At 29.7% G+C, this 15,722-nt stretch overlaps 1 protein-coding gene and 1 long non-coding RNA gene across 7 annotated transcripts in view; one reads left to right on the plus strand and one right to left on the minus strand.

Moving 5' to 3' along the window:
- Positions 1-15,722, plus strand: part of LOC145283640 (solute carrier family 23 member 1-like) — a 428,662-nt gene that overhangs the window by 409,672 nt on the left and 3,268 nt on the right. For all 6 annotated transcript variants that reach the window (XM_080132600.1, XM_080132602.1, XM_080132601.1 and 3 more), the window contains 3 exons: positions 2,966-3,122; positions 4,673-4,926; positions 9,550-9,823. In XM_080132600.1, the coding sequence (XP_079988726.1) occupies positions 2,966-3,122; positions 4,673-4,926; positions 9,550-9,823 (685 nt within the window). The remainder of the gene's footprint in view (positions 1-2,965; positions 3,123-4,672; positions 4,927-9,549; positions 9,824-15,722) is intronic.
- LOC145283646 (uncharacterized) overlaps positions 1-15,722 on the minus strand; it is a 173,089-nt gene that overhangs the window by 96,643 nt on the left and 60,724 nt on the right. The window lies entirely within an intron of this gene.

Below are 15,722 nucleotides of genomic sequence, written 5' to 3' on the forward strand. Positions count from 1 at the left end.
ATGAACATCTTCCTCACAGAAGTGAGGTTTGCTAGTCTTTTTCTATTCTATCATTGTTAAAAAGCAATGACAAATAACTAATAAATAATTTCTCGGAGATTTGATCTAATTCTTAAAGTAATTTTCATCAAATTGAAGATGAAGTGCATCTTTCCCTTCCAATTTCCATTGAGTAGAGGAGGAGGAGGAGGACAATTCAAAAACCACTTATTTTCTGCTATTTGCTTCTTCCTATAATTATTTTTTTCCACCTAAGTTTTTAACTTTTAAATGAAATGCTTGATTTTTTATTTTAATCTTACCTGAAAAATTCTGACATTAATCTTACTTTTACACATATGCATCTAAACGTTTCCAGTCGTATAAGTTATGTTTAAAATGTATTCTCTGTTTTACCTTTCCAAGAAATGTTTCTGAAAAAAAAATTTTGTTAGCAATTTAGTAAGTTTGGACCCAAGTCTCGGCCTAAAAGCTCCACTACAAAGTATAATTTCTGTTGGAAATATACCAAGAAGGAAGTCTAAACAACTTTGTTAACACAGGGAATACACACTAAGTACAGTTTTGAATCGCTGCTAGTTTCAGAATTAGTATTCAAAATTTAATATTTAGTAAAATGACACAATGACCCAAGCCTTTGGTTTCTTTGGTACAATTGATTTGGTTGTTTTGTTTTACTGCATATCAACCATTTTCAGGTTATTTAACGCCGAATGTTGGAAGAAGTTTTTATGCTTCAAGTTCTTTATATCTTCAAATATTTATTCATAATGCTTGATTTGGTTGTTTTATAGATGAAAATTGTTTTTGATTTTGCAGAACATGATTGAGTTTTGTGAAGGAAAAGAAGAAAAAAAACAATAACATCAATTTTTGGTTAGTTAAGGAAGCCAGTATCTTCAGACAGCCTAATCTGTAGTATGATTGACCACATAAAAGTATATACAAGTAATTTGAGGGAAGGAGGAGCATTTTTGTTAAAAGTTTTATAATAATTTTCGGTGCAATTACACTATAACAGTGAAACTTGGAAAACGAAAAAAATCTATTTGAAAAAAGGTTGACTTTTGTGTCAATCCATACATCTATAAAAGTTGAAATGTCTGTTTGTCTGTCTGTGTACATTTCCCTACACAATAACTCTGTCAATTTTCGGTCTACAGACTCGAGATTTGACATAAGGGCCATTGAGATTTGGGAAAATCTTTTTGATCAGTTTTCGGACAGAAATTTGGTTGTTAAGGGGGCAAAGTTCAATGATTTGACCTTTCAGAAGTCTACCAATTTTGGGTCTAACTTGAAATTTTAGATATAGGTTCTTTGGACATGGATCAAACTTTATAATTTTATTTGAGCCCAAAACAATAAATGCTAAGGGGTCAAAATTGGGGTTAAAGTTTTTAAAAATTGACCTCTGCGGTCTCTACCAAATTACTCAGCTAATTTTTGGTCTAAATATTTGAAATTTTACATAAAGTGTATTCAGACATAGGGCAAGCTTTTTAATCATTTTTTGGCCGAAAAGTTGTCTGGCAAAGGGTCAAAGTTCAAACGATTTTACATTTGCAGTCTCTAGCAAACTATTAAACCAATTTTGGGTCTAAACATTTGAAATTATACATAAAGGGTATTCAGACATGCAGCAAGCTTTTTAATCAATTTTTGGGTGAATGTTTCGCTGCCAAGAGGTCATGGTTGAAAGAGTTGACTTTTGCAGACTCTACCAAACTCCCCTGCCAATTTTGGGTCTAAACACTTGAAATTTTAGATGTAGGTTACTTGAACATAGGTCAAACATTTTAATTTGATTTGAGCCCAAAACAATAAATGTTAAGGGGTAAAAATTGGGGTCAAAGTTTTAAAAAATTTGACCTCTTGTGTCTCTACCAACTTTTCTCTATGATAGTTAAGGAAACCTATTATATAGTAAGGCATTACGGCACATATGCACACTTTTTAATATATACATATGCACATAAAGTTATGAACAGTACGTATGGCTCAAGCAAAGCCGGGCTGAACTGCTAGTTTCAACTAAACGCAATGATATCTACTTAATTGGCACATCAGAAATACTTAAATATTACCGCATTATTCAAAAAAAAAAATCTTTATTGTAAAAAATGCTTGCCATATTTATTAAAAAAAAAATTAGCAATAGTTGCACACTATTTACCTCCCCTTGGAACTCGCTAGTGTTTTTTAACAAAATTTATTTTCGCTAATTTTCATCCAAAAATTATTTTCGGCACTTGTACAGTTTAATCAAAACATTAAAAAATGAAAATATCAAAAAAAGGTTATATTGTACATATCGGTTTTGAACTGAAGATTTCCGAAAAAAAATTTCACTTAATTTGATCAAGTAGTTTTGTTTTTTTTACAGCGGAAAAACACGTTTTTATGAGAGCGCATTGAAGTCAGCCATTATGGAATGTTTTTAACATGCCACAGGGAGATAACTTGATTTAAACCGCTGACACTCACTCCCCATCTTTAATACTAGCTTTTCTTCCTAAAAGTCTAACCTTTTGCTCGGTATCACAACAAATTGTTTTTTTTTTCTGTAAAAAAAAAAAAAAAAAAAAAAAAAACTACTTGATGAAATAAATTAAGTGAATTTTTTTTCAGAGAACTTCATTCCATAACAGATACATACAATTTAAACTTTTTTTTTCAATATTTTCATTTTTTAATGTCTTGATTAAACTGTACAAGTACCTTTATTTTTGTTACAAACTTTTTCTACCTTATTGTCTGTGTATATTTTTGACATATTCATTCCTCTAACATGACTATTAAGTAGAGACTATTAATGTGCCTTGAAATTTTATATTCAAAATTTCGAATTTCACTATTATAGTATAGTTGCATGGAATTTTTGACTTGTTTTCTATTTTGACGCATAAGAAAGAAAGCAATTGAAGTTTCATCCATTTTTTTTTTTTTTTTTCTCAATTTTCAGATTTTGTTTGCCATTATTTTGGGCTGGATACTCAGTGGCATTCTCACTTATTCAAATGTTCTCTCAGATGATCCAAAAAGTGTTCAATATTATGCTCGAACCGACACACGATCTTACGTCATCCATTCGTCTTCATGGATTTTTTTCCCTTATCCAGGTAAGAGATTTAAAGAACAAGACATCATTGAAAGGCAAAATAAAATATTTTTCATAACTTATAAGTGTAACAAATAGAAAAAAATATGCATTTATCTAAAATTTTACAAGAGTACAAAGTAGACCTAGGGTTCACTTTCAACAACTTCGTAACTCTTGCTTCCCATTTTTTTGTCCTTTAGTCATCACAGTCTGTGATATTTTTGACAAAGGGGGAATAATTGCTGTTTTCTGGGTTGGAATTTATTCCATCTAACACTTACTGTTGGGTAGGGTTTTTTTTTTTTTTTATCTTGAATTGATTTTTTATTTATTTTTTTTACTCCTTACATCAAATTACTTCATGCCTTGTCTGGAGCAATTTCCATAAAAATAAAAACATGCAGCTGAGAGTTTTATCCAAAGACTGAGATCTCTCACAGAAACCTCAGAAGACATATCTCCTGTCACTACAACACATAACCCCTGCCAGTGTCTGGATATGCTCTTGTGTCTGGCAAGACAGATCCCTGTTAAGGGTTAACTAGCAAACCATCCCTAGGTGGGGGACCATCATCATGCCAGGCTTGGTCATGATCAGTCCAGCGGTGTGGGCTGTAAGAGAGTTGTACACACACACACATTACTACTTTATATATAGAGAGATTTCTCTTTGTCTGTACATTCCACTTTTTCTCTGAAACTACTGAGCCAATTTGCCTGAAATTTTGTATGGACCTTTGTAATGAATAAGGTGCAAAACGATACTACATTTACTCTAGAAGTTTTCTTGTAAACTACTGGATGAATCCAGCTGAAATTTTGTATGGAACTTTGTTATGATAAGGTGCAGCAAATTAAGTGTTATGGTATCTGTTCAATGCACAATTAAAGATTATTAGGAATTAGTATTTAATATAAAAATGAGCACAAATTGAACTCTACTCAACCATCAATTTGGCATAAAGCACTTATTCTTATAGAGCAGGTGATAACAAAAAAGTTTAGTGTAATAATTCACACAGATTATTACACTTTAACAATATTAATATGCAGTGCTTAGGATATATTATATTGAAAATTTTAAGGAAAGAAGATGCAGAAAAATCTTTATGATGTACTTACCATCATGGCATATGCCAAAAATCACATAATTTGATAAAGTATTTTTTTTTATTGAAGAAAATTAATTTTTTACGATCAGATGAATGGGTAGAAAATGCTGGGTTTTGTGTTTTAAAATTTGCCAAAATTCAAGGGTGACAATTTAATTTGACTACAGAGATTTTGTTTGTCTTCAAAATAATGAAAATCTTTTAATTGCTAAAAATCATGAAATTCTATTTTCTTTAATAAAAAAACAATCTTACTTAATCAATTTTTGTGATTTTGGAATATATCTTCATGCCATGACAAGCAGTTACATTGTAAAGGGTTTTTTTTTCTTTAAAATTTTTATTTTCCTAAATAAGTGCAAATCTAAGCAAGCACCCAATCTTCTAGGATAAAATCTATGTTTTTTGTAAGATGAATAAAAAAAACAAAAAAACTTTTTCTTTTTTTTTTTTCCAGGCCAGTTTGGTCCTCCTAGCTTCTCAATGTCAGCCTTCATTAGTTTCATGATTGCAACTTTTACATCAATCATCGATTCTATTGGAGATTATTATGCCTGTGCCCGCGTCTGCAGTCTACCCCCTCCACCCGAGCATTCCATGAACCGAGGTATCATGGTAGAAGGATTCTCCAGTTTAGTGGCCGGGTCAATGGGAGCTGGCCACGCTACCAGTACATATGGTGGAAATATAGGAGCTATTGGAATCACAAAGGTTGAACTTGATCTTTTTATTTATTTAGTGTGTGTGTGTGTTTTTGTAATTGAGAAATATAAAGTTATCGCTTAGTATGCACTCAATTAGAAAGTTGTTATATGTTTCATTTGTATGGATTGATTTATTCAGAAAAAAAAGATTGGTGCTTATTGAGACAGAGGTGACGAATCGATTTCTTTAAATATGTCGTTTTGAACAAAAACAATATCATTACTTAATTGTCATGTCGAAAATAGTAATATATCCAAAAGTTCATTGAGTAGAAAGTTATTTATAGTTAAAAGTAATTTTTATGGAAAATTGCATTTACCATAGTTGTTTTAAAGTAGATGGTGAAAAGTTTACACACAGAAGACATAACTTGGAGTGCATATTTTGGATTACATTGTAATGGCGTTAGACTTTTGTACCCTATAGCAATAGACTTTTTTTTTACTAAAAACACGATAGCACTTGTTCTACTCAATGAATTTTTGTAATTTTTGGATATATTACTATTTACGACATGACAATTAAAGTAAGTAATAGTTTTTTGCTTGAACTAGATTTTTTGTTTATTTTTAATTTAAAATAAAAAATATCAGCAATTTAGTATATATTTTTTAATGTCTCTTTTTACCGAAAATTTCAAAATTAAATCTATTGCATAAATTTTATTTCTAGTAGAGAAATAGATTTTTGTTTGAACAAATTAAGCAAGTTAAAAATACCACAAGTGTGGGACATTTTAATGATAAACTGTCTAAATTAAAAGGAAATGCTTGGTTTCTTTATATTCTTATTGTATATTCACACTATATATTTGTATATATTATATAAATTAACAATAATAATGGTATTATTAATTAAATAAATACGAGAATCCAAAGAGGTCAAATAAATAAATGCAAATCACAATTTTATAATAATATACAATATAAACAATAAGTAATAAATGTTGATTTAATGGCCATATCTAGGTTGTTCCTATTTATTATATGTAAATCAATTCAAATACATTTTACAAAAGTTATCTTAATGTTTTTATTTTCAAATCACATTTTCTGTGACTTTCCCATCGAGTTATTTGAAAAATAAAATGTTTGCCTCTTATTTATGTAGCACATCTAATTTCTCAAGGATATTAAATTGCCTAGAAAATCTTGTCATAACATTTTGCAGAAATATTTTTCTTTTAATGGCATTAGTATTTTGTAATGTTCTAAAATTGTTGATGTTATAAAAATGTGGAACAGTTCAATTATAACTTTAATTGTATTATGAATACAGAGTGTGATACACATGTGGTTAGGTAGGGAGTGTGACCTACATAGGTAAGTTGGGAGAGAGTGTGACACACAGGTAGGTAAGGAGGTTAACATGTGAGTGGGTAGGTAGGGATTGTGGCATGCATAGATAGCTAGGGACTGACACATGAATCGTTAGGTAAACATAATGTAACATAAACACCAAGGATAAAAAGAACAAATTTATTCATAATCCTTTTTAATTTTACTTTTTAAAGGGTAAATAATATTTATTTGTAAAAAGAATTAGACAAATTTTGCTTTCTTCAGCAAGACTTGGTCGTCATTACGACATTATTCCGCAATGTCTAAATTTTGATGGAGAAAGCAAAATTTTAATTCTCAAACAGGATTCTTTAGTCTTCTTTTCTAAGAAAACTAAAGGACATGAATTTATTATGAAACTATAATTTTGACTCAAAAGTTACTTTTATTAATTGCATCAACATTATAATTTCTCATCAGGTGAATTATGACATCATCCCACAATGTCTAAGTTTTGATGAAGAAGGCAAAATTTAGTTTCTTTTTAGAAATATTATTTTTTCCTTTAAAGTAAAGAAAAAAAATTAATATGATGAAAAAGATTTAAGAAAAAGTTAATTTTATGTCCTAAAAGAAGCATAATGAATAAACAAAAGAATAAGATTATATATTACAGTATAGCTTCTGCTACTTCATTCACTGAGTGAATTACAGTCTAAGTATTATTATATAATTAGTGGAAGAGTCAACTGTTCATCTAGCAAAAGATGATATCACAATAATGTCAAGGGTGTAAGTTCCATATAGAAACGTTGATTTAATTTGAATAAAATTAAATATGCATCAAGTGTGCTTAAAAGCCAAATAACAACGTAATATTATGAAAATAAACAAATATTTTACTTGTTTGAAATTTATAACAAACATATTTCAGAGTTAAACTCCATCCTCAGTATGTTTTCTTTCTTGCCATGTTGTAAAGTTGGAGAAAGAAAAGTCTGTTTGTAAAGAGCTGCGCGTTGTATCTCAGCGGTTGTATTTTGAAATGTTGGAACAGTGCGAAGGCAACACGAGAATAACATCAAGGCTCTTTACAAACAGTTTTTTTTTTCTCCAACTTTACAAGATGGCAAGAAAGAAGAAAAGAAAAAAAGAAAGAAAACAACATGCTGAGGATGGAGTATAGCTCCGAAATATATTCATGTTATAAATTTCAAACAAGTAAAATATTTGTTTATTTTCCTCACATTACATTGTTATTTGACTTTCAAGCGCACTTGATGTGTATTTTATTTTATTTAAATTAAATCAACGGTACTCCTGCAGTATTTTACCCACCGATTTCATGATCTTAGCCGAGCGTTGATCGACATCCGTCGGAAAACGCCGGAACATGGTGAGCGGTACGATACTCTATCAGCCAATCAGGGCGCTTCAAACGAACGTGCCGCAGACGAATAATTTTCTTTGAAATTACACACATAGCGTTTCATTTCAGTTATTTTATTGTTCAAAGTAAAAATAAAATCAAAATAAATCAAATCGCGGAAGGCTACCCGGTTGGGAAGGAGCTTCTTTCCACATCCTCTGAAAACCCTTTGCTCCCTACTTTGCCTCTACAGTCAGTAGAAAATCTTCCAGTCGGAACTAAAGATAAACAGTAATTGTTGTCCCCCCCCCTACAAACATTACTGAAAAAAAACAAAAAAAAAAACATTGTTGTTACTGTTTAATAATGTTTTGTTAAAAACAAACAAAAAAAAACATTGAAGTGTTTATTACTGTTGCTTACCCCCCCCCCCCCCCAAAAAAAAAAGCTATCGGAAAACAAAATGAACCAAAAAAAAAAAATATTCAACAAAATAAATTTATTTTACTTTAAAAAAACTTACGGTAAGTGTTTGTGATTTATTTTATCCAAATTTTTTGTGAATAATTTTATCCATTTTGTTGTGTGTGTGTAATATCTTTTCCTCATAATGTTGTTGCTATTCACATACTTTTAGCGTTCTTGCACCGTAGCTCCGAATTCTCGGCTTTCGTCGGCGTTAACGCCGAAAGCGTTCGTCAACGCTCGGCTAAGATCGTGAAATCGGTGGGTAAAATACTGCAGGAGTACCAAATCAACGTTTCTATATGGAATTCACACACATTATTTTCATGTTGCCTACGTACAGTTTCAACATTTCAAAATACAATTGCTGAGATACAAAGCAAAGCTCTTTACAAACAGACTTTTCTTTCTCCAATTTTACAAAATAGCAAGAAAGAACAAAAAAAAAAAAGAAAACATACTGAGGATGGCGTTTAGTCCAAAATATATTTGTTATAAATTTCAACTAAGTAAAATATTTGTTTATTTTCCTAATATTACATTGTGATTTGGCTTTCAAGCGCACTTGATGCATATTTTATTTTATACCACAACAGTTATAACAGACTTCATCTATCTATCTATTATATAAAAGGAACTTTGTGTGCGAGTTCGTTCCATATAGACACATTGAGAGCTGGACTGATTTTGAAATTGCACACAAATGTACTTTATGTGCCTAGCAGTGTTCTTAGATAGTTTTTTTTTCTTTTATCAGAATGTCTTCAATAAGTATTGATAATCAAAATAATCCGATGAAAGAAGGAACAGGTAATTTCGACTAAAGTTAACAGCTTATACAGCCTGACATCACAAGTGCATTTGAGAAGTTTTATTACTGCACAGGCAGAAAGGCCCAGTATATAAAATCAACAGTAGGTTCTTTGATATGACAAGGGCGCATTCAAAATGAATGTTTCCGTTTAAAGCACAATTGAACCATGATACTTGACTTTTGCATTTTAAACTTCAATTCAACCAATTACATATATAAAAATGATTTTATAAAATCAACAGTAGTTTCTCTACAGTGCAATGTAAACTGCAATGTATTGTAGACTAAGTCACTATGAAGCTTCCTTTTTATGCACTGCAGTGGGTCCACAGTTAGAGTGGGTAATTAATCAATTTGATTGAAAAATGGGCAATTTCACCGATTTTGATGACAATAAAATATGGGAGTGTGAAACAATTGTTGATCATCATTCATATAAAAATGGATTCAAATTTTTGGTAAAAAAAAGTGTTAAAAATCATCTGTATTGTGTCGTTCTACATTTTGAAATAGGATTTTGTTCAAATTCCTAAATGAGAAAATTAAATTACATAAATTTTTTATGAAAATTAAATTCTGACTCAAAAGATTTCGTTTTGTTACTTTTCTTGTATCAACATTAAAATTTGAATGTTTTATTTGTATTTTTTAATTTTTATTTTAATAATTGTATTGTTTTATCTTTTTTTTTATTTTATTAGGTTGGCAGTCGTCGTGTTTTCCAAATGGTGGGAGTAATATTTATTGTCTTTGGTATTTTGGGCAAATTAGGTGCGATATTTGTGATTATCCCTCATCCCGTGTTGGGTGGAGTCCAAATTATTAGCTTCGGAATTTTCATTGGAGTTGTCCTTTCCAATATGATGTACATCGATATGAATTCCACTCGTAATCTTGCTATCATCGGAATTTCACTCATCTTTGGACTCATGATACCTTACCACATCAATAAAACTAAAGAAACTTTTAATACTGGTAAGAAATGTTCAATAACTCCTCTCACCCATTTTAATCTATTTTAAAGAATATTTTATACAAGATCCATCCATTCTTGAGCGCATGAAATCAAGAATAGCAATGCATTTTGTTTTGTTTTTTTAACTCTTATATATTTATTATTCAGTAATAGTCAGCTAATGTACTTTCAAACTTCTGGTGTGTTTGCTACTGGAAGTGGTTACAAGGCAAATCAGTTCCTCCATTTTTTTTCTCACACCTATTTCTCCCCTATGCATGTATTCTTTTTTTTTCATATATTCATTATATTTGAAATATTTTTTTGGTCTTATCTTAATTAAGAATTATTGAAATTAGTTTTTTTTTTTAATTATTAAAAAAAACTTTTTTAATAAATTTAATCAAATAATTTAAAAAACATTATGAAAACACCTTTAAAAATTTTCATTCAGAATTATTGAAATTAGATTTTTTTTTAAGAATTAGTGAAAAACCTTTTTGAACTTTTTTTTTTTTTTTTTTTTTAGAATTATTGAATACACATTTAAAAATTTTAATTAATGTCCTTTTCTTACATCTTATTTCAATAAATAGTTTCAACATAGAAATTCTGAAGAACAATAAAAGTGAAGGAACTGATTTGCTTTGTCACTGCTTCTGGTAACACTACACCAGAAGTTAGGAAATATATTAGCTGACTATATCCTATTATTCTTATCATTAATTATATATATACAGAAGGAAAAAACATAAGACAACAAGATGTATATATATATATATATATATATATATATATATATATATATATATAAATTTAATCATTCATTCAATAGAGAGCTTACATCATTAGGGGTACAGGATGTATATGCTCTTTATACCTAGATTTCGATGCCTAATACTTCTCATCAGAAGGGGAGAGGTGGTGCTAGGTAACAGATTAGAAATGTGATATCTAGCGATAAGTACATTAGGAACAAAATAATGAGGTATCTAAGGTAGAGAGTAAACAGTATCAATGTGGAGAGAGAAAAACTGGAGAACTGTTTTTTCTTTCTTTTTAACTCTGTACCAATTCTACTGAAATTCGTCCGTCTCTGAATAGCATAAGGACAATATTTTCCATCATAATGGTGAAATGTGGACAACAGTAATTGAAGAAAATATAGACATTTGCCTAAATTATAAATTAAAAAATTAATTATAATAAAATAATAAAAATAGGCAAAAATTTACGAGTGTATAAATATAAAATCTGCCATAATGAACACAAGTTTGTCTCTTTGAAAAACGGTCGTATACAGGGTGGCCCAAAAAAACGGGCCCCAACTCTAATTAGGCCCCATTTCTTAGTGTTTTGTCTGAATGAAATGAAACTTTGGTCATAACTAGTTTATTATATTCAAAACATCACATCAAAACACTAGGGTCTTTGGCCTTTTTTTCTCCATTGACTGTAAAATGCCCAGAAAAACAATTGAATGTCCTGTTTTTTTTGGGGGTCACTGTATTTTGAAGTTGTTAAGTTTTTGTTTTCCACCTTTATTGTTACAGATTGACATACTATAAAAACCCAACAACCAACCAATCTTTTTTTTTCTCTTTAATTTTGAAACTAAAGTGTCTGTAATTGGCTGTATTTGTATGCATTAGACCAATCAAATTAGCTCTTTCATGTTCAAATCTATTGTAGTCAATTATGCACTTATACCATTTCAACTGGTGCTACTAGATCAGGCTGTCTGGAGATATTGGTTTCCTGAGACGAAATGCCCCTAACATTGACACCTTTTATTTTTCTACTTCGTTTTGCAAAACTTATGTTCTACAAAAATAACCTCCCCTTTTCCTTTTTTCCATTCTTTCTTTCTCTTTCTACCTCCCCCACTTCCTGACTGGTTTCCTAACTTAAAATGTACCAAACATTAATACTGTAACCCTTTTGCCTCTCTCATTGCAAAACTCATTCATGTTCTGGAGAGCAGGTAACAAAAAACGACAACATCCACTATAAAACTACCAAACCAAACACTGCAAAATAGCGATTGAAGATACAAAAAGCTTGGAGAATAAAAACCTTCTACAAAATGACTGGATGCAACATGAATAATCCAAAGGGACTGATGTACTATGAAACAAAATGACTAAAACAAACATCAGAAAAAAATGTTTGAAGAACTTGAAACATAAAAACTTTACACATTTAAAAGCTCTGTGGGTGAGGCCCCAGAATACATTTACTGCCCCCCCCCCTCCTGCAGCGGGTAAAAGCCCCTCAATGGGGCCACCTGTTGGCCATAGTTGGCGACCCGTAATCGGGCAGTCAGAGAGACCCAACCTGATTAATCGGCTAATCATAACAAGCCTTAATAACAGTAAACCCTCACAAAAAGGGAAATACAAATACATTACACACGAACACATATACAAAAAGAAACAAAAACAAAAAAAAAACATTGATATTAGAAAGCAATGGCCAGAGCCAATCAGATAGTGAAACCAGATGCTACTGACAACAAACCCCTTTATTATACCTTGCTGGGGCCAAGGAAATAAGGAAATCATCACAAGCAACTACACTCACTGTTTGAGTATATCATCCTTATATCCCTGAGATGCTTGGGTGAATGGTGCCCCCCCCAACCATCTCCCAATATAGGGCTCTGAGGAGGGTGGGGAACAAGGATAATGAAAGGCATTATTTCATATAGCTTCCAAAAAAAAAATTAAAAGACCCCATTCAAATTCAAGCATAGAAAGCGATGAAAATGAAAATACAATCTTTCCTTAATATATAATCTTAGACTCGCAAGACAGTACACAAATAACCAAAATGTTTCCATTCCTAATCGAAAAAATTATAAATAAAAATATAAACTCAAAGCAAATAAAAAAAAATTAAAAAATGGAGCCTTACTTGTATAATATCTACTAAAAATAGTGCAGAAAAAATTTTAACATGGACAAAGTTCCATGATATAAACATGGGCAACAAAAAGAGAGTTAAACAAAGACCTGACCAGAGTTGGGTTAGTTTGAAAGTCCATTTCTAAAAGCATGATGCATGCCAACATGTAAAACTGATGTTAAACCAATGGTGATTTATTCGGTTATGATAATTTAGTGATTAAATTATAATATTTTGAAAGAGGAAAAAAAAAATTTTTTTATGACTAATCATTGTATAAACTCTCACCTTTTAATTTTTACATTATTAAATCATTTTTCAAGAAACCGTCTATGAAATTTTTGGAAATAAACTGATGAATACACTAAAATAAATAATTGATTTCAATAAAAATAAATGTTCTGGATATTTGATTGCATATTTTCAAATAAATTTTTTAAGTTTAGTTTACTTACAAAATTGGAGGACACTTTTTTTCTTTCTTTTTACAAATTATTTGAAAAACAAAAATTATCAAATCAGAATGTTCTTGTTTTTTTTTTTTTTTAACACCATCATGGGTTCTAACCAAATATGTTGAACAAAATTTATCATTATAATTTAACTTTAAAGAATTATCTATATTATATATTCTATTTGTCTGTTCCACTATTTCTTGGAAACTATTGAGCTGATCTGGCTGAAAATTTGTATGGACCTTTGTTATGATAGGATGCAGAGAACTAAGTATTATGGTATCCATTTGATGCACACTTAGAGATTAACAGGGATTAGTGTTTAATTGCAAAAATAGGAGTACAAATTTAACTACATTTAACCATCAATTTAACACTCATTCTAAATCAATGGACCATAACTTTTTCCTGTTTCTAACAAACTAAAAAGTCTAGTCTTTACTTTTTTTTTTTTACAAATATTCATTTAAGTTTTTCATTTCTTTTATTCTGAAAAATTAAGTCACTTTAAATATGAAGAATTAATTTCTTAAAACTTGATCATGCTGAAAAAAGAATTTCTACCTGACTGACTGAAGCGATGTTTCCAAGTATTTTGATTATTTTATGTAAAATGTATTTTTACGACATAACCTTAACAAGTAACTTGTAAAGCTATTTATTATTTTGTGGAAGGAACATTGATTTATATATATAGTAGTAGGTCGCTTGGCATAATTAATACAAAAATTGAGACATGTGCATGCGAGTACTAATTTTTTTTCTAAACAGTTCACCTTTTGTAATTAAAAAAGAAAAAATACTCAAACTGAGATCGAAACAAAACCTCACGACAGTGAGTCACGTATGCTAGCCATTAGACCAGCATGACATGATCTTTATAGGATGTTTTCAAACTACTTATTCTTAAAATAAGTAATTATTCATGTGTGTTTGTGAAAAACTTAGCAAACAGGAAACAATCTGATGACTCCCTTGTATCAATTTTTCAAATTTGAGCTCTTAGCAGCACGTTTTTCCAGATGAAAATGGGTTAAGTTTTCTACATGTTTGAATATCCTATATACCAAATTAAGTTTGTAGATCAAAAATTTGTTGAGTATATAAGTGGAGAAGTGTCCTCACACACACACACATTCTCACTTTATATTTATTATAAAATCCATGTGCCCTTTAAAAAAACTTAACTTTAATTGTATTTTCGATAAAAATAATCTGTAAAAAGGATGAGAAATAAATAAGTCTATATTTTTTAAGTTTTTATTGAAATTTTATTCAAGTTTTCACTTGTCTTTCATCATTAGCAATACAAAGTGTAATACGATTTTCCAGTTTATAGAAAATATTTGCCAACTGATTTACAGTATGTCTGGAATCACATTATTTTAGTTCTTAAATTTTCTAATGAACTAGTTTTGTTTGCATACACAATTGTTTTTACATATCCCCATTAAAAAATCAGTTCAGCCAACCAAAGAACACCATTTATTTTTTCCTCATTTGGAAGTCACGGATCAAATTGATTCTGAAAAAAAAATTATTTTTCACTTATCTAAAAAAAAAAATTGTTACAAATTTTGCGAAGAATTATTCAATAACTATACTTAAAACTGAATACAGGAAACTTTGACATTTTTTTTTCCAGCTTATTTTTATCACAAATAAAAAAATTTTAAAGTTCACTTTATGGAAAGAAAATCCTTTTAGACTGGAACAATTTTTCATGATAAAACTCAATAATTCAATAAATTATATTTTTAATTATAATTATTTTTTTTTGCTGGATCATTTTTCGTAATTTTGGAAATTTATATTAATTTCAGGATGACACGTAATTACGTGATATTTTATCCTGAAATGTGTCGGTTTAAAAGAAAGTTCAATAATCTACACATGCACCTCATCTGTAAAAAGAATTAAAAAGGAAATCTACATTTTCTTTAAATTTTTATTGAAATTTTATTCAATTTTCCACATGTCCTCCATCATTAGCAACACAAAGGGTAATATGGTTTTGCAGTTCGTGGAAAACATTTGCCAACTCTGATTAATCACATTATTTTAGCTTTCAAATCGTTATATGAACTAGGTTTAGTTGCATACACAATTGTTTTCACATGTCCAGCATAAAAAAATCTAAGGGAATCAAATCTGGCAAATGCAGAGACTGATAAAATCGTCTATTCCTTCTCAACCATCTGTCAGGAAATAGAACGGGTTTACTTTTCTCTACTTAAAATTAGATACATAAAACTATAAAATTTTTTACAGAGTATTTATATTGTAAACAAAAAAACCTTATAAATTTTTTAAAGAGCACACAGACTTATTTGACACCTGGTGTGTGTGTGTGTATATATATATATATATATATATATATATATATATATAACAGAAAGCCTCTGCTTAATTACACTTTTTCTAATATTAAAATAAAAAAAAAAAAATGTTAAGAAAAATCAACAAGACATAATTTAGCAGAATCTGTTATTTTTAACAATATTTGGTTAAATGAAAAATGCTGCTTAAATATACTCTATATTTCTTTCTCTCTCTC

The sequence above is a fragment of the Euprymna scolopes genome, chromosome 8 (genome assembly GCF_053919585.1).
Source record: "Euprymna scolopes isolate OS-2025 chromosome 8, ASM5391958v1, whole genome shotgun sequence".
NCBI lineage: Eukaryota > Metazoa > Mollusca > Cephalopoda > Sepiida > Sepiolidae > Euprymna > Euprymna scolopes.